This window comes from Mus caroli, unplaced genomic scaffold (genome assembly GCF_978045245.1).
Source record: "Mus caroli unplaced genomic scaffold, Mus_caroli_1 scaffold_13, whole genome shotgun sequence".
NCBI lineage: Eukaryota > Metazoa > Chordata > Mammalia > Rodentia > Muridae > Mus > Mus caroli.
The window spans coordinates 18,633,284-18,657,838 of NW_028227268.1; the positions used below are offsets into that span (position 1 = coordinate 18,633,284).

The following is a 24,555-nucleotide window of genomic DNA, read 5'->3' on the forward strand; positions in this document are numbered from 1 at the left end:
ATAACTGCCATGGTGAATGAATGAGCTTGCCAAAGATGATCCTATGTGAAAGTGACCAATCTGCTTAAAATACTAAATCAAGAGTTAAGAGCAAACAGGATTAAGGTTGTCTCAAGGAGAATGTCCCAAGCACTCAATTCAGTTGTAAATAAGCAACGATCAAACACAAGGGGGAGGTGGTATGGGGTATGGGGGAGGTGGCTTTGTGAATCAACAGAAAAAAACTGTTACTTCTCAGGTAATAGTGGAGGCTAAGCTCCAAATTAACTCAGCTGGCTGATAAGGATTTTTAGCCATCTTCATAATGGGAATCACACTTACTAGAAGACTCAGGATCTGTGTCCACTTGACGAACCAATCTTTCAGACAGCCATCGGGCTCCGTCTTCTTTTTGTGAAAAAACACAAACAGAACCTCTCCCCCATATTAAAACAGGATCTGAACTATTCCACGTATTAGTTAGGGGTCCCACCATTTAACCTTGGCATATGAACCGGAAGTGACTGGATGCCAATGGTGATCCCTACAGACTGACCTTTAGCATCAGGTTTGCAGAAAATTTAAAACAATAAGACAAAGGCAAGATGTGCCTTTGGTGACCTTGGAGGGTATAATTCCCCCCTTTTTTGTTTTTAAAGAAGATATTTTTGTTTTAAAGTTCCCCAATACCTTGAGAATTATAAAAAAAAAAATCCCAGTAATATGGGTAACATTAAATTGTTGACAAAACATCTCAAATGTTTGACTGTAATAGCCAGTTTCATTATCTGTTTTAATCTGTTTTGGAACACCAAGCATAAAAAAATAATGCAGGCAATGACTAATTACATTTTTAGTTGCTTCTCCTGTTAAAGCAGTTGCAACTAGGAGGCCTGAAAAGGTGTTAGTAGTCACATGTACATATTTTATTTTTCTAAAATCAGAAATATGAGTATCCATTTGCAATAATTGATTAAGTATAAGTCCTACCGAATTAACACCATTATGTGGAATAGGTAGAAACTGAGGACACTGAGAACAATTCTTTACACTTTGACATGAACATTCTCTAAAAGTACCAAATTATCATCTCAAGCCATTACTATTTTGATGATGTAAAGAATGAGATTATATGGCCAATTGTTCTTGTGTAAGGCCTATAATCTGCCTGGGATACAAATCCTCTGTGGCATTGCCTTAAGGGGTCTTGTCCAGGCAGTCCAGGATAAGTGCTTAAATGTCCAAAGACAGTCCCTTAAAGGACCAGTACTTTCTCTTAACTTGAGTTGTATGTGCATAAGCATTTGCAAAATTTGAGAATTAGCAATATCTTAAAAAGGAGATAGATAGATAGATAGATAGATAGATAGATAGATATTGGATATCAGTATACAAATTAAAGCTTGATTTTTCAACACTTTAAAAACAGTGACTACTAGGAGGAACAATATGAACTAACCAGTACCCCCAGAGCTCCCTGGGACTAAACCGCCAATCAAAGAAAACATACAGAGGGACGCATGGCTCTAGCTGCATATGTAACAGAGGATGGCCTAGTCAGTCATCAATGGGAGGAGAGGCCCTTGGTCCTGTGAAGGTTCTATACCCAGTATAGGGGAATGCCAGTGCCAGGAAGTGGAAGTGGGTAGGTTGGGGAGCAGGGGGAGGGGGAGGGGATAGGGAATTTTTGGAGGGGAAAGTAGGAAAGGAGATAACATTTGAAATGTAAATAAGGAAAATATCTAATAAAAATATTTTTTTAAAAATGACTACAGCATGTAGTTCTATTATTTGTGCTAAAGTAGAGGGAAATTCACGAGAATAAACATGTGATCCAATCACATATACTTCTCTCCCATAGAAGGGCTGCTTATAAGTACATGTATTTTTATGGGATGCATACATAAATTTACAGAAAATACAAAAGCATGCATAGAAGCAAATTTTAATAACTTATCTTTTGGATAATGATTACCAATTTTGCCCAAAAAGTTTGCTATGCAATAGCCCAAATATCAGTATTCTGCAATAACCAATTTAATTGCTGTTTGAAACAAGGAATAGATGTCTCGTCAGGTTTTTAAGACAATCTTTCCAAAATACTTTCATGATTTTATCCTACAATTCTTTATTAACATCACAACAGTTTCATGATAGGATGTTAAAACTTTACTTGGAGATGAGGCAAGATGAATCCACATTAATGCTCCCTTTGCCAAAGAATTGCTGTGGGCACATTGAGTAACAATAACTAACATTAACAGCTAACAGTTGATAACAGAATCTTCCTCTACTTTCTGCAAAGCTATTTGTCTCTCACCAGTGAACTTGCATCCCCCTTGATAACATCCAACAAAGGCTTGAGTCCTCCTGTGGTGAGCTTAAGGCTGAGGTCTTAGCCAATTAACATCTTCTAGAAGCTTTTGAAAATAATTTGAAGTAAGTAAATCATCTTTTCTTTCTTGTGTTTTCTGTGCCACAATTTTTCTAGGGTATACCTGAGGCCCCAAATATTGAAAAAGATATTGCCTCTGAGTCTTTTCTAGAGCAACAACTACTCTCCAAAATTTTAAAGCTCATTGTGTAAGAACAAAGTTTTGTAGTAACATTGCATAAGAGGGATCAGCTGATAAAATCCTCTCCATATAATAAACAATATACACGGAAAGGTTCAAGGTCCTAACTTTTTGTATTGGAGCAGAGACAAAAAAAAAAATAATAATAATGTAAGGCTATTAGCCATTCCTAGAGGCAAAACTTTCCAATGATTACAAACTCACTAGAAGCAAACCCTTCACAGTTATCAGGATGCAAAAGAAAAAAAAACTTCCAAATCCATAATAATTCTGTAGGAGTAGGCAGGCCAGATTGTAATGCCTCTACAACTTCCACAGCCTCGTTGACCTTTCATAAATCTTAAGTTTAAACTTTATTTTAAACAACACTTGTATAGGTCTGTGATAATGCTGTTTTGGTTTAAAAATAATTCCCCGGAGGCAAGACTAGGCTAGGCTCCGAAAACTTCCATAGGCGGGGTTTCTAAGTCGAGGGCAGTGCCACACAAAACTCGCTGAGGCTGCTCTGAGCTTTGCATTAACTCAAATGTAAATATTTCTTAATCTGAGCCTACTGCCCAATGATTACTCCTCCTGCAATGAGGACAGATTCCAGGGGAGCGATTCTACTGTCTGTCTATGCCTCTAATTTTTGGACAGTCTTTCCTAACATGATTTATGCTTAAAACATTCCTTATAACCTCGGCACTGTGAAAGTATTGCTTGTACTGTAGTCCCCTGCAAGGTAGTAACCATAGCTAGACCCTGATTGTACGAGGGTCCAATTTCTGCACAAAAATGAATATATCCAAATAAGTCTGTATTTGCTTTGTATGGCCGGATGGCCGCAGCAAACTGCATTAGCATTCACATAAGACAATTGTGTAACAAAAGGAACCCCTGCTTGAGGGTCTCTGAAAATTCTAATAGCTGGTTTTACTAGCCTATCTACAAACTCCTTGAAACAGTTCATCAGGAGCCTGTTTGATACCAAATAAATTTCCACTGTGATCTCCTTTCCAACCTTGGGGGTTAAATTTTGCTTCTACCACTGTATCCAATAAAGCTTGTGTAAAAGATGCACCAGGCCCACGCTGGCAACATCTGTTTTTAACTTTTATTACTCTTGCAATCATCCTAATTACAAAATATGGGTGAGTTAAGAATCCTGAGCTTGCGATCAAACTGCAAACTGCAGCCAATGGAGCACTGGCAATTTAACCATAATGTTTAAGTTTCTTTTGCAATATTAAGGCATACCCCTAACTTTGGAAAGAAAGACCCAATTTTAAACAATTAATTCTCTTTAAAATCAATATCAAAAACATCATTTTCGAGACAGGGTTTCTCTGTATAGCCCTGGCTGTCCTGGAACTCACTTTGTAGACCAGGCTGGCCTCGAACTCAGAAATCCTCCTGCCTCAGCCTCCCAAGTGCTGGGATTAAAGGCATGCGCCACCACCGCCCGGCAGGCTGCCAATTCTTACATATGAATGCATGACAGTGCAACTTTTAATGCTTCATTAAGGAGACATTGTTTTAACTGTGGATACAGCTGGAGGGTCAGGAACTGTTACCTTCCTTCCCCTTGGCATTAATAAATTTAAGTTAATCCTTTAAAAAAAAAAAAAAAGGAGACATTGTTTTAAATCTTATCCCTTATAAGTCTAGTTTCTAGGATAAGAATTATATAAAATATTATCCCAATTTAGAAGTATCTTTAGAGGACTGGTTTCGTGGGCTGGTTCATGCCATGTGTTGTTGTTTAAAATGAGTTACCAGTTTTAAGCTAACTTTCTTGTTACCAATGTTACACTTTTTTAATCATACCCAATAACTTATTAGCCAATACTCTATGACCAAGACATGCAGAGCATATTTATACCTTTAAGACCAGTCAGAAACCAAATGAAGTGGCTACATGAATCTTATAAATTTAGACCAAAGAATTTTCATTTTTTCTAGCTATAATTTCAAGAGAAAAAGCACTTTGTCATTTGCTGAACCCAATAATCACAATTGCAGAGATTTTTTTTCTAGGAAAAAACAACTATTAGCTTATTTGCCTTAGAACTAAGATACTGCAGATGCCTTTTTAAAGCAGCTTTTCAGCAGGGCCTTTCCTCTGTGCTTGACTCCTGGCTAAGGGTGCAGGATAACTTAAATCAGCCTCTGCTGTGCAAACTGAGACTTAATCAAGAGATGGATAGCCAGCAGATAAAGTTTTAACCAATTTTTCTTTTCAACATGAAATGTAGAACAACAGTCATTCAGACAAGAAAACAAAAACAGACACAAATTGACAAATGGACAGATTGGTTCACCAAGGACAGACAATACAGAGAGGGAAAGGAACTTGATGTAACCAGAACCAAGAATGTCTCCTGTAGGGGCCAGAGCAGAAGCGGGACATCTCCGGATTTCCTTGTCCCTGGGAGAGCTGTGAAATCCATTTTCCTCCTCCTCCTCCACCTTCTTCTTCTTCTTTTTCTTCTTCTTCTTCTTCTTCTTCTTCTTCTTCTTCTTCTTCTTCTTCTTCTTCTTCTTCTCTCTCTCTCTCTCTCTCTCTCTCTCTCTCTCGTCATTTGTATATCTAGCATCTACTTTTTTGTTGTTTTTTTGTTTTTTACTTTTTTAAAATTTTAATCCCTACTCCTCTTGCCTGATGCAGTTCTTGACTGGAGACAATTGCCTATATAGAATTTTCCAGTCCCATTTTCCACTGTCAACCCCTAAGTGGGATCAGCGTTGGGTCGACAGTACCCCCAACTTAGCCCATATCCCTTTACACCTACAACAACAGTTTCAAAAAGATGAAATTTAAGGCTTGCTTACCATGCAGGATACCATCTTCTTCCATTTTCCGTGGAGCTTCACCAAGACAGTCTCCCTCAGTCAGTCTTTCCGTATTCAGGTCCCCTACAGGTGCCATCTGTAGTTGCAAGCAGCCACGGAGAACTGGGTTCCTGAAAGGAAAGCTGGGGATGGATGGGAAGATGGATGAGAGAAGAATGAGACGAAGACAAAGCTTCTGATCAAGGCCCAATGCTTAATTCTTTAAGTCTGAATTTAAAGGGTGGAAACCCATCCCCACTTTGCCAGGATCTTGTAGCTTTGCCAGGATCTTGTCAGGAAGACAAGCTCAGCTGCTCAGCAGGTAGTGACTTCTTGCAGAAAGCTGCAGATGTGGCAGGACAATAGGCTTCACCTATGTCGGAAAGACTCCACCCTAGGTGGGCTAGATGACTGGCAAAACAAGGTCTGATTTAGCCCACTCAAGGCTGCGGTAAGAGCACAATTAGTCTCAGCTGGTTCCAAAGCTGTCTCTATAGACAGAGACATAAACATCACCACATATACATCACCTATTTTGTTGATCATTTTAGTCTCCCTTTTCTTCTCCATCACCAAGGACTTCAGGAGGTCTCCCTTTATCATGTCTGATTTTTATCAACTTGGAAAAAACCCATAGCTTTTCTTTTCCTGTGGAAACATAGACATAACCCTTCCCCCAGCATAACACATTTCCCATTTTCCATTCTGATGTCAGAATATCCTTAATATAAACAGGCTGCTTTAGTTAAGTAGTTTTTTTCTACAATCAATTTCTTTCAGCAGCTGTAATGTTTTGTTCATTAGCATTTTTAAAAATTAAGGTTGATAAAGCACTATGTAATCTACCTTTGGGGGTGTTGTTGCCATCTTTGCCCATTAAGCATCTCCTTTAGAGTTCAATTAGATCTCTCCATGATCGCTTGTCCTGTAGGATTGTGTGATATGCCTGTAACAGGTTTTATAATATGTAAAAAAAAAAACCTGCTTCATCTTATTAGAGATATACAGCAGACTGTTGTCTGTTTTCATTTGTAGGGGTGTTCCCATAATGGCCATAACTTCTAACAAGTGTGTAATTACAGAATCAGCCTTTTCTGACACTAAGGCAGTTGCCCGTTCCTGAAATCCTGAGATCCTGAATGTGTGTCTATAGTATCTTGCACATACTTCAGTTTACCAAACTCTGTAAATAGAAGCCGTCCATTTGCCAAATATCATTTCTTAGGGTTAATTCCCGTGGGTAATGGAGCTTGGTCATATAATGAGCAAGTAGGACATTGCTTCACAATTTCCTTGGGTTCTTGCCAAGTGATAGAGAATTCTTTCTTTAAACCTTTGCTATTAACATTGTTTCAGGAAATACTAATCACTGTCCTCTCTCTGTGTTTCTGTCTCTGAAACTCTTAGCTCCACCTCCCTTTTCCCTGTCCAATCACAGGCTTCTTGTTGTATTAATATTTAAGTTTATTAGGGGGAAATTCTGCTACAAACATGGTGCTTTTTATGGAATTCTGAAGCCTCTAAGTACACTTCCTATCAATAGCTGGTCAATTTCATTATTACCTTGCACCAGAGGGCCTGGCAGACCTGTATGAGATCTTATGTGTGTTATATACAGTGGATAATTCCTATTTCTGATCATTTGTTGTAGCTGAATAAATAGTGAAGTCAATTCAGAATCATCAGCAGTCTGTATGTGTAAAACAACCCTTTCTGCATATTGAGAGTCAGTTACTATATTAAGAGACTCTTGAAAATCTGGCATTACATATAATTTAGATTTTTGAACTGACTTATAGGGACTCTTAGTGACCTTACTTACATCTCCTGATTTATATCCTGCCTTTCTTGATTTACTGGCATCAGTGTAAAGTGTAGAGGCTCCAGATATTGGAGTTCCCTTTATATGAGAGAGAATCCGATTAGTTCTTTTTATGGGCATGAGTCACCTGCTTTTAGACTATCTGTTGTTAATCTCTCCCAAGAAATTACTGCATACTCTCTGCCAGTGTTCATCTTCTGCCCATAATGAGGCTATCTTTGTGTTAGTAAGAGGTACCACAAATTCAGCTGGATCCATTCCGACTGTCAAAGTCTCATTTTTCCTTTTAGTATCAATTCAGAGACCTTCTCAATGTAGGTTTTTAGTTTCTTACTATGTTTATGTGCCAAAATCCATTCTAAGATATAATCATTCCTTTGCATGAGAATTCCTGTAGGGCAATGAGTAGAAGGTAAGAAGACTAAGACGCAAGCCATCTTTGGATCAATACTCTCTAGATGTAACCTGCAATTATATCCTGCAATTTCTTTTCTACTAGAGCTAACTCCTTCTCAGCCTCAGCTGATAATTTCCTGGAGCTATTTAAATCTTTATCACCTTGTATGGTTGGAGATAAATTGCTTAGCACCTGAGTGGCCAAGCCAGTCAAAGGCTGCAGCCAATTAATATCTCCCAGTAGCTTCTGAAAAATCATTAAGGGCCATTTAATTAGTTTCTTCTCATTTGCTCCTTTGTGGCCCAATCTTTTGAAGACCTATTCTATACCCTAGATAATTAATAGAATATCCCCTCTTTGTATTTTTTCAGGAGCAATTTGCAATCCCCAGCAAGGCAGGGCTTTTTTTTTCTTCATAAAACATTCTTTCCAGGATAGTTATATCTAGATCAGCCAATAGGATGTCATCCATATAATATTAAATAATGGATTGAGAAAATTGTTTTTGAATCATCTCCAATGGCTGTTGTACAAAATATTGACACAAGGTAGGGCTATTTAACATTCCTTGTGGAAGGCCTTTCCAATGATATCTTTTTATTGGGCGACCTCTATTGATGGTAGGTACTGAGAAAGCAAACCTTTCCTTATCATGTTCATGTAGAAGAATTGTGAAAAAGCAGTCTTTTTAGATCAATCACTATGATAGGCCATTCCTTAGGCAACAAGGAAGGCAATGGGATTCTGAGCTGCAAAGAACCCATTGGCTGATGTCTTAATCAAGGTTTCTATTCCTACTCAAACATCATGACCAAGAAGCAGTTGGGGAGGAAAGGGTTTATTGGTCTTATACTTTCCACATTGCTGTTGATCACCAAAGGATGTCAGGACTGGAACTCAAGCAGGTCAGGAAGCAGGAGCTGATGTAGAGGCCATGGAGGGATGTTACTTACTGGCTTGCTTCCACTGACTTGCTCAGCTTGCTTTCTTATAGAACCCAAGACTACTTACTATCCCAGAGATGGTACCACCCACAAGAGGCCCTCCCCCTTGATCACTAATTGAGAAAATGCCTTACAGCTGGATCTCATGGAGGCACTTCCCCAACTGAAGCTCCTTTCTCTGTGATAACTCCAGCCTGTGTCAAGTTGACACACAAACACATCACTGTTAAGCTTCAACCCTTACTTTCTTATTCATCCCCAAGATCTAAATAATTTTAAAAGTCCCACAGTCTTGTATATTAAAGTTCAATCCCTTTAAAATGTCCAATATCTTTTAAAATTCAAAGTCTCTTAACTGTGTGCTCCACTAAAATACTTTCTTCCTTCAAGAGAGAAAAATATCAGGGCACAGTCGCAATCAAAAGCAAAAATCAATCTCCAACCATCCAATGTCTGGGATCCACTCACGATATTCTGGTCTCCTCCAAGGGCTTGGGTCACTTCTCCAGTCTTGCCCTTTGTAGCACACACTCTATCTTCTAGGCTCCAGCTGCCTGTATTCCACTGCTGCTGCTGTTCTTGGTGGTCATATCATGGTACTGGCATCTCCAAAACACTTCATGACCCCTTCAGTTCTGGGCCATCAATTTCAACTGAGGCTGCACCTTCACCAATGGCCTTCCATGTCCTCTCAAAATGCCAAGCCTCAGCTGTTCTGGATGACCCCTTCATGTCTTCAAAACTAGTACCACCTGGGTGACTCTTACACATTACCAAGTCCTGCTGCTGCACGAGGTACAACTTTGGCTATCTCTGGAACACAGCCTCTTTGTGCTCTCAGAAAACACTTCCCAGAAGATATCACCTCAATGATGCTGGTCTCTTCTTAATCACTGCTAATTTCTTAGCTCCAGCTAACCAGCATCAATAGTCCCAGTAATGCAAAGGTTTCACCTTAGTAATTCTGGTATCTTATTAATCAAAGCTGATTCTTCAGCCCCAGCTAAGCAGAACCACAGAATCTTAACAATCAAATTAGCAATGGCCCTGATAAGAGTCTTTAATCTTCCCTCTGGAATTTCACAATCCAGACCTCCATCTTCTGCACTGTTCTCAACATTATCTTCCAAGCTCCTATACAACATCCCACAGAGCTCTTAACACCGAATGGATCTTCCATCCCAAAGTTCCAAAGTCCTTCCACAGTCCTCCCCAAAACATTGTCAGGTTTTCACAGGAATACCCCACTATGCTGGTACCAATTTGTCTTAGGGTTTCTATTCCTGCACAAACATCATGATCAAGAAGCGGTTGGAGAGGAAAGGGCTTATTCAGCTTACACTTTCCACATTGCTGTTGATCACCAAGGGATGTCAGGACTGGAACTCAAGCAGGTCAGGAAGCAGGAGCTGATGTAGAGGCCATGGAGGGATGTTACTTACTGGCTTGCCTCCACTGGCTTGCTCAGCTTGCTTTCTTATAGAACCCAAGACTACCAGCCCAGAGATGGTACCACCCACAAGGGGCCCTCTCCTTTGATCACTAATTGAGAAAATGCCTTACAGCTTCACTTCCCCAACTGAAGCTCCTTTCTCTGTGATAACTCCAGCCTGTGCCAAGTTGACACACAAACCAGCCAGTACAGCTGAATAATCTTATCTTACTCTGAGATCTGTCAACATCCTCCATTTGCCAGGTTTTTTGTTTTTGTTTTTGTTTTTTAATGACAAATACCAGAGCATTCCAAGGGCTGGTGGACTCCTCTATATGCTGAGCCTCCAGCTGCTCCTGGACGAACTGTTCCAATGCCTGTAGTTTTTCTTTTGTCATAGAACACTGATCAATCCAAATGGGTTAGTGGTAAGGTTGTTGGTGTCTTATCAGCAGTGGCTCCTTGGGGTAGAGCTAAATTGTCAGTTTCTGCTGTATCTTGTTTATGAACAGCCTGGACAGTCTGTAACTGCCTTTGATAGCATTCCCTAATTAATTTTAATTTCTGATTAAGAGCCTGACTGGTTTTGTGGCCAGACACTGAAACTGGAGGGATATTAATTTGTGTTTTTCATTGCTGTAATAGATTTCTTCCCTATAAGTTAGTGGCTATCTTAGCCATGTATAGCCTTAATTTTATTTTCAGGTCCTGTACATCTAAACCATCTGGTGATTTGCTTTATTTGGGATAAAGTCCCAACTCCTTGAAGTCAGATGTCTTTTTTTTTTTTTTTTTTTGAGACAGGGTTTCTCTGTGTAGCCCTGGCTGTCCTGGAACTCACTCTGTAGACCAGGCTGGCCTTGAACTCAGAAATCTGCCTGCCTCTGCCTCCCAAGTGCTGGAATTAAAGGCATGCGCCACCACTGCCTGGCTGGATGTCTACTTCTTAAAATGGCCAACTTGCAGGCCAAGATTTTGGAGAGATAATGGTGACATCTGCTCCAGAGTCAATCATTCCTTCAATCTCCATATTATTTACTAGTATTTCTTAGTTTTGTCCTTTGATCCTCTATAGAAGCTTGCCTAAGTATTCATTTTGGGCTCCCTTTTAAGTTTTTTGAATTGTCTATAAAACTTGCCTCAGCCTTGTTATCTGGTCTCACAACATCTGTTTTGAAGCAGTGACAGTTTAATTAATTGTCCTGAGGAAGAGAACTCTCCCTGACTGGCATTGGGGCCTGCAAGAGGCCCCACTGGGAGTTTTTTGGTAAGGTGTTGCCCCATTTGTTTGTTGTTGGTCTACATTCCTTCATCAAATGTCAGCCTCTGCCACGTCTTTGACATATTCCAAAAAAGCATAGGCCCCCTTTTGGGATTACTTTGTTTTTTCCTGCAGTTATTTCTGAGATTACCCTGCTCTCTACAATTAAAACATTCGAAATCTTGGGTGATCTCTAGGAAGAAAGGTATAGATACCCCAATCAGTTCACTGTGTCTGCCCAAGTCCAGCTCCAGGCTGAGGTGCTGCCCCTGGCTGAAGCTGTCTGCCTGGGGCTTGGGGAGGGAGCCTCTCTGCAGTTCTCTGTAGGTCCCTCAGACCCAGTCAGCTTTCAATCCACACACTGGCACAGCCTAGATCCACAAGCCCTAGCCTTGTATTGGGGGTGAGGAGTGGAGAGGTAGTCTTCTATCTCAGGTTAGTTGAATTCTTTTTGTTTGTTTGTTTGTTTTTTGTTTGTTTGAGACAGGGTTTCTCTGTGTAGCCCTGGCTGTCCTGGAACTCACTTTGTAGACCAGACTGGCCTCAAACTCAGAAATCTGCCTGCCTCTGCCTCCTGAGTCCTGGGATTAAAGGCGTGCGCCACCACTGCCCAGCAGTTGAGTTGAATTCATATGTTGGGGCACCATTTTGTGGTGGTAAATCTCTACCCCCAATAAGCTCATGCAAGGAAAATGAAACTCAGTTATATATTAATAAACTGGATGCCTATATTGGGCAGCTATGCCTCTATACCACTTTCTTCCCCAGCTATGAAATCCCTGCTACTTGCAGTTTCTCCAGGCCATGTGCTTCTGCTCCATCTTCCTTCCAACAACTCTCCCTCTGTGCTCCTACATTTGCCATCCCTGCAACTCCTCCTCTTCCCCTCTTCTTCCTGTCTTGCCCAGAAAACCTGCCTCCTCATTTTTTGCCCAATAATTGGCTCTTAGTCAATCTTTATTAGTCAATTAGATCATTAAGGGAAATTCCTCTACAGGCATGGAGTCTGGTGGGACGCAAGCTTCTTGCATCTTTTCCAAAGGCAAGTTGCCAAGGGAGAGAAGAGGAATTCTGTGACACCTACTACATGATTCCTGGAGTCCTTTTGATTGAAGTTCTATTCCCCCCCCCCCCGCATTAAAAAAGTTTATACAAAGGTCCCAAATTAAGGATTAGGCCTCTCAAGATCCATAGTCACCTCTGGTTCCAGATACTTACTTAGATACAGCCTCCATGTTACTGACAAACACTGATGCTACTTGTTAGTGAAAGAACCTAGTGGGGAAACCCCCACTCAACTCCCGATTTGGCGTGCACCCAAGAATCACGAATAGAACACAGCACCTTGATGTAACAACACGAGGTTTTTAATGGCGGAGCTCTGGGTCGAAACGTATCTCACACAGGAGACAGTGGATTCGACCACGAGGCTTGGAAGCTAGGGGTTTTTATAGAAAAGGAGTGGGGCTGGGGGAGGAATTGGCGTGGTTTCACATGATTGGTCCATTTAAACATCAGCAGTCTGTTAACATTTAACTTAGGTCAGAGGGGTGGGAGATAGGGAGGCGATGGGCCTGCCCGGGCATGTCCTGGTCTGTTCTGCTATGTTCTCAGCCCCAGGTTTCAAAGCTCACAAACAACTCTTTGGGCTATTTGACATACATTACATGAATCACAGGTCTCAAGCTTTATTTCCTTTCATTAGTGGTACCCTAGGGCAGAGATGCTCTTGAGTCTGAAATTCAGGTCAAAGACACACACACCAAAAGCTCATTAGTTATGTACCATTGCTTGATTGATAGCAATGCTTGATTGTTTGGTTTGTTTTGTTTTGTTTTAAATAAGTCTTGAAAGTCTTCACTTGGCAGAAGATCTACACATTATTCAGACCAAGCACATTCACATGATAGTTTGGCTACGGTTATGTCAAGAGCTTAACCCTGAAAGAAAATGAAAGGAAAATCCTAGTTTTATCCCTACTGAAGTGTCTGCCTACAGCTAAGAATATTCATGGGGTAAGTTGTCCATCAATTGACTCATGGACCCAGAAATACCCCACTGCTTCCTTTTGGCCCCTGAAATTTTTGCTCCTAGGGCTGAAGAGATGGCTCAGTGGTTAAAGCACATGTTGCTCTTGCTGAGGACCTGGGTTCAATTCCTAATACCCACATGGTGGCTCATAGCCATCAGTAACTCCAGTTCCAGGGCCCAATACACTCTTCTGATTTCTGCAGGTATCAGGCACACATGTGGTGCACATACTTATGTGCAGGCAACTGCTCATACACATAAAATAATAAATCTTTAAAAAATGAATATATTTTTAAAAAAGGCTTGCTGTCTTCAGGACCTGATGGTCCTCACTTTGGTTCAGATAGGATACTGGCAGCTGCTTCTCATAGTAAAAAAGGCACAAACATTAAAGAAGAGCAACTTGAGTCTGTCCTTGGCATGAATTGAGTAAGATGTTTAATTTATAGTTATCCTGCAGTCTTGAGAGGGTCACATCCAACATTTATGGCACCTTTCCTTTCTTTGTCATATCCGATTCTCCCCTCTGGTGTGAGAAGGCTCCTTGTCTTGTCATCCTGGTAGTTCTCCCTCTACCTGTAACAACTCTTTGATACTCACATCTATGAGTATTTGTTATGTTCTGGGTATTACTTGAAATACTTAAATGAGTTGAGAGGCATGCATGTAGCACATTCTGACACCTAGAAGTGGTGTCTTCTGAACAGGTTAGCTCAGCTTTCTGGGCTTTGTATCTTATCATGAAGTTGGCTTCTACTTGTCATAGGGCCTGTGGGGCAGGCAGATAGCTGCATTTCCTTCTAAGAAATGCCTATCTGTAGAACTCTCTGGCACACTCTTATCTGGCATCCCCAAGGGTTCCTGCTCCTGGTTTATTATCCATACAAAGTCACTTGTGCTGAGCTGCCCATTCTGGTCATACCCCTTCTAGATGCCTTTGAATCCTGGACTGCTTGGTGAGGGAAATCGTAGGTTGTTTGTTTTTTTTTTTTTTTCTACTGAAAAAGCTGAGGTTTGAGGCTGTCCTACTCAAGTGACTTCACTCCAAAGTTACAGAACCAGAGTTTGAACCCAGATCCTGTGGGATCAAGCCACTTTTGCCTGTTCTTCGTGGTTGTCTTTCTCATGGCTGGGTTAAATACTGTGACTCTCAGAACCATGGTGCAGAAGCAGACACACCATTTTTGATTTCTCAGAATCTAGTAGTGCAACACAGAATCCTGCACCGAGGAGCTTCACGTGGGGAGGAGTGCTCGAAGGCTCATGGACCTTGTCGATGAGGAAAAGAAAGGATTTCTTCTTTCCTCACATTCTCCTTGCACGTTGGAACAGGGTCTGGGTCGCTGCTATTTCTCTGACCATCTTCCTCTAAGGAAGCCATTTCCCTGCCTGTCTTTGGGATTTCTAGTGTGGGTGCTTTTAGAGGCAGGCTTAGCTTCCCCCTTCTACCTGTATAGAACTGCAAGGTCAGCAGGGGTGAACTTCCTTGGGTATTTTTGGTTGTTTCCCATCTAAGCTCACACATACACATGCGCATGGCCTTCCAAATACTCAGGCCTGTGGCTTGTGGTCTTCAGTTTCCCAAGCACATACATGAACATCCCACAGTTCCCTGTGGACATGGTGCTCCCTGGCTGTCCTGTCAGTCTGTTGTGTAGGGCCTTTGTTATCCCAGCCATGCTCATATCACTGCCTCAGTTAAGACACTTGACTATAATTGTTTTCTAAAGCCACCTTCTGGGAGAAGTTTCTAGAGAATGCTCAGTAGGGTCACTCTTAAAATGTGTATTTCAACATTTACTTATTACTTTGTGTGTGCCATGGTATAAGTGTGAAAGACAACTGGGCTCAGGGAATCAACTACAGTTACCAGGATGACAGTAAGTCCCCGACCTGCTAACTGCCATTTCTGCCAACTGGCCAGCCCAGGAAATTGTGTTCGCAAAAGTTTTCCAGAAAGAATATAATCAAAATATATTGTGTGAACTGTAGCTTAGTGAGAACACATACCATGCGTGTACCAAGTTCTTGGTTCAATCCCCATGACTGTCAATAGATAAATAAAAGGAAAAGGCTGTGTTAGGTGTGGAGACAGTTTTGCTGGTAAAAGTTCTTGCTGCGCAAGCCAGATCTATTTGACTCCTGGAGCCCAGTGTATGGAGAAAACAGACTCCCCAAAATTGTTTGCTGACATCCACTTCTCCCTGGCACTCACATGCACAGCCTGACATGGCACCACCTCCAACACAATAATTATAATAAATAAAATTTAAAACTGTTCTAAACTAAGTCTCAAAAGGAAGATTTAATTGTGGCTCTCGTAAATCCCCTTTCTCCGCTTGTTAAACACAGGCTTTGGAATCAGAACTAGCCTCAGATTCCAATTTTGGTTTTGTGGATGCCCTCAGCAAACTAGGACAAGTCATACAACCCCTGTGTGCTTCCGTCTCCTCGTCTGGAGAGCAGGAACGGTGACTGGAGCGATGGCTCGGTGCTAAAGAGCACATCTTGCTCTTGCAAAGAAGAGGAACTCAAAGTTCCACAGGCTCTGAGTCCCTCTTGTGGACTCCTCAGACACTTGCCTCACAAGTACGCCTACCCCTGCTACACACACACACACACACACACACACACACACACACACTTAATTTAAAATAAATGTTTTTAAAGAAAATGGGGTAATGGCTACCCTAGCACCTCTAGTCCGGTTGAACATGGAAGGATCACAGAGGCCTGGGAGCTGAAGGAATGATTATTGATACGTTCTATTCTGATTTGGGAACAGACTAAATCTAAAACATTTTTTTTTTCTGTTTCACTTCATTTCTCCTATTTTGTTTTGGTTTTGTTTGTCTGTCGGCCTGGGCAACTAAGCAAAGACCCTCGGCCAAGAGAGCGGGAGAGAGGATTATTATATTATATTATTCATCTTATCGGCGTATAAACAATGTTGCTTACTTATCCCATAAACACTTGTTAAATACCAGGGTCAATTCAGGTGCCCTTCCAGGCACAGGGGTGACAGTGACAATAAGGCACAATCATTTCCTGAGCTCATCATGGCCAGGAGCCTGGCACATGCACACACAGGCTTGTTCAGTCTGCGATGATCAAGAACACAAGGGAGACTGTAGTGGAGCCTGGCTGTGACCAGAGCCCAGCTGTGACAGGGGGCCTGGCTGTGACAGGGACCTGGCTGTGACAGGGGCTACTCTAAACAGTCATACTTTTCCTCCAAAGCCAGGGAAACTATCTTATTCTTCTTCTTGACTTAGCGAACTAACTACAACATGTTTTAGACTTCTAAAAATGGATAAGCACCTTGAATTATGGAAATACATTAAAAATATTCTTTTCTAGCCAGGTATAGTGGCGCACCCCTTTTATCCCAGCACTCGGGAGGCAGAAGCAGGACGGTCTCTGAGTTCTAGACCACCTGGGTTACAGAACAAGCTCCAGGACAGTCAGAGCTTTGAGAGCGTACGCTCGCGTGCGCGCGCACGCACACACACACACACACACACACACACACACACCACTAAATAAGTAAATAAATAAATCCCCAAACAAAACAAAAACTTTCCTACACAGAGAGAGCCTTACTACCAGTGTAGTTGTCTGCTAGATTTTTTAACCTAGAAGCTCTTTGGTGTTTCTCTTCTTTGTATTCTGCCTTTTTTTTTTCCTCCTCTATTTTTCTCTTTTATTTTCCATACATGTGGATAGTCCTCACAGGAAGAATGTTCGTGGATTCTAAGTGTGGTTTATAGGTAAAAAGCATTATATATAATATGTATGTATGTATGTATGTATGTATACGCATACATTTATATTCCATGCTGAGGGATGGATGTACATTTTTGGAGTGGGGTGGAGCAGGTTGAAGTGTGTGTAATGTGAATCTCACTGCTTTTTTCAGAATCCTCAACCATAACCCTCTGACAGTTGTCGAAGATCCTTTCCTTTTTAAATTGCCAACATTAAAATATCTGTAAGTAATTGGGTCCTGGGATGATTTCTGCTCTTTTTAAATTTTCATTATGAGAGTATTTTGCCTTAATAAAAAATTGAAATTTTAGTTTCAACTATACTGTTGGAAAAAGGATGGCGGTCCAGGAGAGGTGGTGCGCATTCTTTTTTTTTTTTTTTTTCCTTTCTTTGTTCTTCCCCCCCTGCCTTTGATTTAAGTTTTATGGCATTATGATGAGAAAAGATACATAATTTCAATTTATCTGAATTTGTTAACATTTAAAAACCTATTTTGAGGCCGGGCGTGGTGACGCATGCCTTTAATCCCAGCACTTGGGAGACAGAGGCAGGTGGATCTCTGTGAGTTGGAGGCCAGCCTGGTCTACAAAATGAGTTCCAGGATAGCCAGGGCTATACAGAGAAACCCTGTCTCGGAAAAAAAAAAAAAAACCCACCTATTTTGAATAAATAGACTTACATCACACATCACATTCTTCTTTCTCTTTTGTACCCCAACTCCTCCCGGAGAGCACCCCCCTTCAAAACCTGCAATACCTTTTGTTTTTTATCATAGTCTTTAAAATTTATAAACTATTGTAACAACAAAAATGAGTATTATAAAAGTTGTTTGATATAAACAACAATCAATTGATCAGTCTTATGTAGATGTTTGTCTACAGCAATACTGAAAATACATTTTTCTCAATACAAATTTTTTTTTCTTTTTTTTTTTTTTTTTTTTTTTTTTGGTTTTTTTCAAGATAGGGTTTCTCCTGGCTATCCTGGAACTCACTCCATAGACCTCCATAGACCAGGCTGGCCTCAAACTCAGAAATCTGCCTGCCTCTGCCTCTGCCTCTGCCGTGCTGGGATTAGAGGCGTGAGCCACCACTGCCCAACCTCAATATAAATTTTAAATAACTCCAAATATATTAACTGTATACTTTAAAATAATATATCATTATTAATTTTTAATGAACATAAATAGATAAAGTGTGTTTGTTTGTTTGTTTTGTTTTTAGTAGAGCTTAAAATCTTGGCTTATAGTGGTACAAACACAAAATAAAAGCAGTTTTTGGACATTGGAGTTCATTGTAATAAGGTTGTAATGAATGTCCCTCACATCACCAAAGGATTTTTATCTCTAGTGCTACCTGCCCTGGCTATGTCTGGCTGGAGTCTGTCCTTCCTGTAATCCTGGTTGTGTCAGAACTCCTCCGAGTCAAGCTGTCTCTGTGATCCTGTGATTCTGGGATCCAGTGATTCTGGGATCCAGCGATCCTGAGATCCTGGGTGTGTCTGAGCTCCTGGGAGTCAAGCTGCCTTTAGGACCTTGAGATCTTGGTGTGACCAAGCTCCTGAGATCCTGGGACCCTCTGATCTTGGGCATGTTAGAGCGCCTGGGAGTGGAGCTGCCTCTGGGTGTTGTGGGGCTGGGGAAGGTCTGCTCAGAGCACTGGCCCAGACAGACCAGAAGGAACCTGTGCCACTGGTCTGGCAGAGTTCCTGAGTGGTCGTGTGATTCTTAATCCCAGTACTTGGAAGGCAGAGGCAGGGGGATCTCTGTGAGTTACAGACCAGCCAGCACTACACCAAGACACTGTTTTAAAAATTAAAATTAAAAGAAAAGAAATAACAGTTAGGGGCCTGACAAAATAGCTTAGCAAATAAAGGGGCTTGCCACCAAGCCTGAAGACCCAAGTTCAAGAACTAGCTCACACTATTTGTCCTCTGACCTCCACATATACAACTGTGGCATATGTATACATACACACACACACACACAAATATATGGAAAAATTTGAAAAGAGTAAAGAAACAATAGGCAAGGCATTCAGCTGAGGGTGAAATAGCATTGAAGACCACAGAGATGTATATGTAAGCACATGTAGGGCTATCATCTCAGAAAGCAAAGAGCTATAAGTGTATACTACGTTTTAAAATAAAAAAAACATTTCAAGTGTATGAATGTTTTTCCCTGTCAGCCTATGTATGCAGTGCCTGTAGATTCCAAAGAGGGCACCAGGTAATTGGAGTTACAGACAGTTGGGAGCCAGCCTGTGGATGTGGGAATAGAACCCTAGTCCTCTGAAAGAACAATGTTCTTCAAGGCCGAACACCAGGGTATACTGCTTTTAAAAAGAGGAGCCATGTTTGATTTCCAGCACCCACATGGGCCTCTCACTGCCCGTAACTCTACCTCTTGAGAATCTGACACGTCTGACCTCTGTGGGGACCTCACACATATATCAGGTGGCTCATACCATCTGGAACTCCAGGGCATCTGTTGTCTTCTGGCCTCAACGGCACCTGAATGCACACATACACGCATAGATAATAAATAAGCATTTTTAAAAATAAAAATAATAATAATAAAAGAAGGCTCTGTGTGGTAATGCACACCTTTAGTCCCAACACTCAGGAAGCAGAAACAGGCAGGTTGCTGAAAATTTAAGGCCAGCCTGGTCTATATAGTGAGTTCCAGGCCAACCAGGGCTACACAGGAGAAACCCTGTCTCAAAAATTAAAATACCCCAGATTTCCTGTGTCTTTAATATAAATAGTCTGCGCAGGTGGACAGAACTTTAAAATGGGCATTACATATTCGAAATTTAAGTGAAAAATAAGAACTATAGAGTGGTCGTTAGAGTACTGAGAGGTGAGAGGGTTCATTGAAGACATTGAGTTCACTCACCTGAGGATGGAAATGCCGAACTTACTCCTCTTTTCAAAAGACGATTCGTGAAATAATCTCTTCTATGGCAGCAAGATTTTATTTTTATTTGTGTTTACCTATATATTATATATATCTGTATGCTGATATGCCCACATGTGTGCAAGTGTCTGGAGAGGCCAGAAGAGGGCAGCAGACACTCTGGAGTTGGAGTCCCCCGTGGTTGTGAGCTGCCTCAGTGTAGCTACTGGCAACTGAACTCAGGTCTGAGCAGTACCGGCTTTCAACCTCTCCGTCCCTCCAACCCCATCAGTGAATTCTTGAGCCAGTTAGTTTTATAGGAAAGCTGAAGGTTGAGTCAGTGTGTGATGAAATGGTTCCTCACGAAGTCTGGCTTTCTCCTTCAGGGACCTGGGGGCCACACAGGTGCAACTGACAATGGTTGAGAACATCCTCATGATGACGCTGGAGCTGGAACATCTGTAAGGTTTATCTTCTTAGAGTAATCTCGCTTTGGTTTTAAAATGTTAGTGTGTGTGTGTGTGTCTGTGTGTGTGTGTCTGTGTCTGTGTGTGTGTCTGTGTGTGTCTGTGTGTGTGTGTGTGTGTGTGTGTCTGTGTGTGTCTGTGTGTGTCTGTGTCTGTGTGTGTCTCTGTGTGTGTGTGTGTGTCTGTGTGTGTGTGTCTGTGTGTGTGTGTCTGTGTGTGTCTCTGTGTGTGTGTGTGTGTCTGTGTCTGTGTGTGTCTGTGTGTGTCTGTGTCTGTGTGTGTCTGTGTGTGTGTGTGTGTGTCTGTGTGTGTGTAGGCATGAATGCCACAGTGTGAGTATGGAGGTCAATGGGCCGCTTTAGAAGTTGGTTCGCTCCTTAGGCTGTGGGTTCCAGGGATCAAACTTGTTTGTGTAGCTGGAGACTTTTTAATCTGCTGAGCCATCTCGCCAGCCCTAGATTTCTTTACAGTTCCTTGTATTTTAAATGTTTTGCGGTTTGCCTTATTTCTTGAGTTACTGGGGTATAATTTTCATGCAATGCATTCAAGCACATGGGTTGGCTAGCTTTCACAGTTAGTTCCCTAGCCACTGTTATATTGCTGATGTAGACTGCTTGTCCCATCCAAAATGCTCCTCCTGCCCCTCCCACCACCAGGCCCTGTGATCCACCAACCTTATTTTCAACCCCATAGTTTTCCCTTTCCTAGAACATTTTGCAAATGACACCCCATGGGGTGTGGCCTTTTGGATCTGTCTTCTCCCACTGAGTGTGATCTTTAGCATCTCTCACCAGCAGTGTATGAGAAAGCAATGTCTTTAAAAGACATTCAGCTGGATTGGAGGTGTAGCTCAGTGGGTAGTGTCTGCCTAGCATGCATGATGTCCTGGGTTCAATATAAACCAAGTACAGTGATGGTTATCTTTCCTTCCAGGTCAATGTCATCTTCAGCTACACAGGCATTTCCTAGCCTGTCTGGCATCCAAAGCTTTGCTTTCCTGCTAGTTCATCTGAAGTGGTGTCTGTGTCCTTGTCATCTTAACTCTTTAGTAGCCAGTGTTCTAGGGTGTTGTCTAGTCATGACAAAAACCAAAAAAAAAAAAAAAAAAAAACCTCTTACTGTATACTTCCTTTAAGGCAGGGCCCACATTGAATGAGATGTCTGCGTTCTTGTTGAGTTTTTGTTTTTGTCTATGATGCAGGGTCTCCTCCTGTAGCCTAGGTTGCCTTGAACTTGTGATCTTCCAATCTGGCTTCTTACTGAAGTTTTTGATTGTTTTACACGTCTTTATTTCAGTCTGGCTTTATTTTGTTTCCTCGGGAATAGGTCGGATCAAACATCCGATACGGCCCTCCTAGCTGGGATTTCAAGTGGTCCATCCATTCAAGTCTGATTATCCAGTGGTGGTACACTGATGTTCTTCTCGTTAGTTTTCTACGTCATGGGAATTTGGGAAGCTCCACGAGAGACACTACATTTTACCAGGGAAGCTAGGGTCCCTTAGCTTAGGGGTTCTTAGTCTCTAATAAAAATATTTAGGAATGGACTCAAATGAATCTTAAGGCAAATTAGAGTAGACAAATAGAATAAGCTGCAGGCTTGGCCGCTACCCAGAAAGATCAGATAGAAGGAAGGGGGAAGCCATACCACTATAAGCAGCTATACAGCCAAGGGGAGCAGGTAGCATCACAGGGTGGCGGGGCAAGGGTGCGGGGAGAGTAAAAAGCCCCAGAGAACTAGAAAAAGCACATTAGGCTGTGGTCAACATCTAGAAGAAGGAGTCGGGAAGAAAGGAAGGTAAAAAAATCACACCTTTCATAGCCAAGATTCGGAGGTCATAGAGAGTCCACAGCTACTGTAGAGCAGACAGGGATTCTGGGAAGGAAAAACACAGTGTCTCATTAAAGGGAAAATTATTCCTGTCTCATCAGCACGGCTTAAGTTGTATCTCCCTTCCTGTAGGGTAGTTCCACCCTTTTGGGAAGTGGTCCAGTTGACTTGACCCACCGGAATGTTGTCTCCAGCACCCTAGACCTGAGATCCCATCCTCTTGGCCAGCAGGAAAGGTGTTCACTTAATGGGCTCCCACTGCCACATGCCATGCATTCTCCCCTCAAGCATTTCTCATCTAACTGTGAAGTCATGATAAGCTTGTCTGAAGCAAATATCACTTGGTGGTTGAAACACATTTATTATGTGATGATATGATTATGTTTTACTTCACTGTGGTCTTTATTTCTCCAATCCCATCTGTCCATGGGGAGAAGGGAGTTGTCTGTGTGTTCATGTTTGCATATGTATGGTGTGTGTGTCAGTGTGTGTGTGTGTGTGTGTGTGATATTAAAATCAAACCCGGGGGCCTTGCACTGTCACCCAAACACTATACCAAAGAGCTATAAAACACAAAAATAATCCAGATTTGGCTGATGTGATCCATGTTACCATTTAACCATAAAGTATGAGTTAAAGTAGGCTGTTTGAGGCCTCACATAATTTCTAATATTCTGATGACAGGAATAGAGAAAATTGTCCATAGGTTGGAGGTTTGCTCAGACCCTTCTTCCTGTGAGTGACCAACCCAAATGAGACCTTTGAGTTCAGAAGAGACACTTCTATAGATCAGTGTCACCTAGTTCTGCTCCCGCCATCTTTGTTTTAGGCATACTCACCCACCCTGACACTTGCCTGTCTATTGAGCACCTCTGTCACCCTCCATGATTATTTTCAGTATCAGCAACAATTTGTCACTGAGTCTCCGATGGCCAAGGCCGCTCAGTCAGTCAACAGGTTCTCCAGCCCGGGAGTGAGGATTAAAAAGAAAAAAGATAGTTAGACAACACTGTAGCCTGACCCCAGTCAATTCTGAGACTGAAGGCAAATTTAACTTTCCCGATCTGCTTTTTATACCATTTTAATTACATATAAGTATTAAGGGCAAGCAGTACAGTAAGGAACTAGCAAGGAAGTAAGCAGTCTTGTGATTACTCCTGCGACAGTTGTTTAAAAGGGTTTGTCAGAATGACCAAAATACTTGAGCCCACTCACTTCCTCGTCCAAGCCCAAAATCTTACCTGAGGCCTACTTCTTTTGTTCCATCCTAAGATTAAAATTCCTGCCTTAACCTACTATTCCCTATTATAGCCTAAAGTTAGATTCTTGCAGAAGCTTACTTCCTTGTCATGGCCAGTGTCAGATTCCTGCCAGAAGACCATTTCCTTGTCCTTGGCCAATGTCAGCACCCCAAAAGGCTCTCCACACTCCGAGACCCAGCTGTCCATGCCTCATGCCTCAAGAACTCCTTCCTCAGCAAGCCTGCAGTGGGCTGCCTCTCCTACACCTCAGTAACCCAATTCTCTGTTGCTCCATTTATAGGATCTTACCTAGCCGCATGGCCTGCTGCCTCTGCAAATTTAAAGCTGATATTGAGGTTATCTGCAAGACAATCAAACTGCGTTGTCATAACGGATGTCTGACAAACAACACACATTGTCGTGAGTCTCTTGCCTGATAAATGATTTAATTTTGACATATAATTTTTAACCGGTAAATATATTTTTAATTATTTTTATTTTAATTAAAATTAATCCCCTTTCTACCTCCTTTCGTCCTTCCAATCTCTCCCATATCCCCCTCACTTCCTCTCAAGCTGACCCTTTCTCTTGATTATCATTACATATACAGATATATAAATGCATACGCATACCATACAACCTGCTGAGTCTGTTTGCTGTTGCTTGCATGTGTGTGATTCATAGCTGACCAACTTTGTCTCATCCCTGGGAGAGGCTAATGCTCCCTCTCAGCAGTCAGAACTACATTGCCTGTAGTTCCCTGTCTGGGAGTGAACCATGCCCCTTAACGTGTCTATTGATGCTGCTCTGGTTCAGGCTTTACCTAGGTGACCATATTTGAGATATCAGGGCTGTAACTTTCCTGTCATACATAAAAGACGAAAGTCTCATGGCTGACTTCCTGGTCCTCTGGCTCTTTTCATCTTTCTGCCACCACTCCCTCCTGTGATGTTCCTAAATTTTAAACTGATAGACTTGTTTGTTTCCATCCATTCACTCAGAATAATAACTCCCCAAACTTCTGAATTTCTCCCTTATGGAAACTGGGCTCTCAGATGTTATTTCATTACTTAAAAGCATGTCTGTTCTATGGGCCA

General features: G+C 41.7%; 1 protein-coding gene across 1 annotated transcript in view; it reads left to right on the forward strand.

The window, feature by feature from the left end:
* The window catches only part of LOC110304565 (uncharacterized), a 53,744-nt gene that overhangs the window by 19,797 nt on the left and 9,392 nt on the right, over nt 1–24,555 (forward strand). The window contains exons 6-8 of the mRNA XM_021175963.3: nt 17,176–17,247; nt 20,307–20,381; nt 23,760–23,878. Of these exons, the coding sequence (XP_021031622.3) occupies nt 17,176–17,247; nt 20,307–20,381; nt 23,760–23,878 (266 nt within the window). The remainder of the gene's footprint in view (nt 1–17,175; nt 17,248–20,306; nt 20,382–23,759; nt 23,879–24,555) is intronic.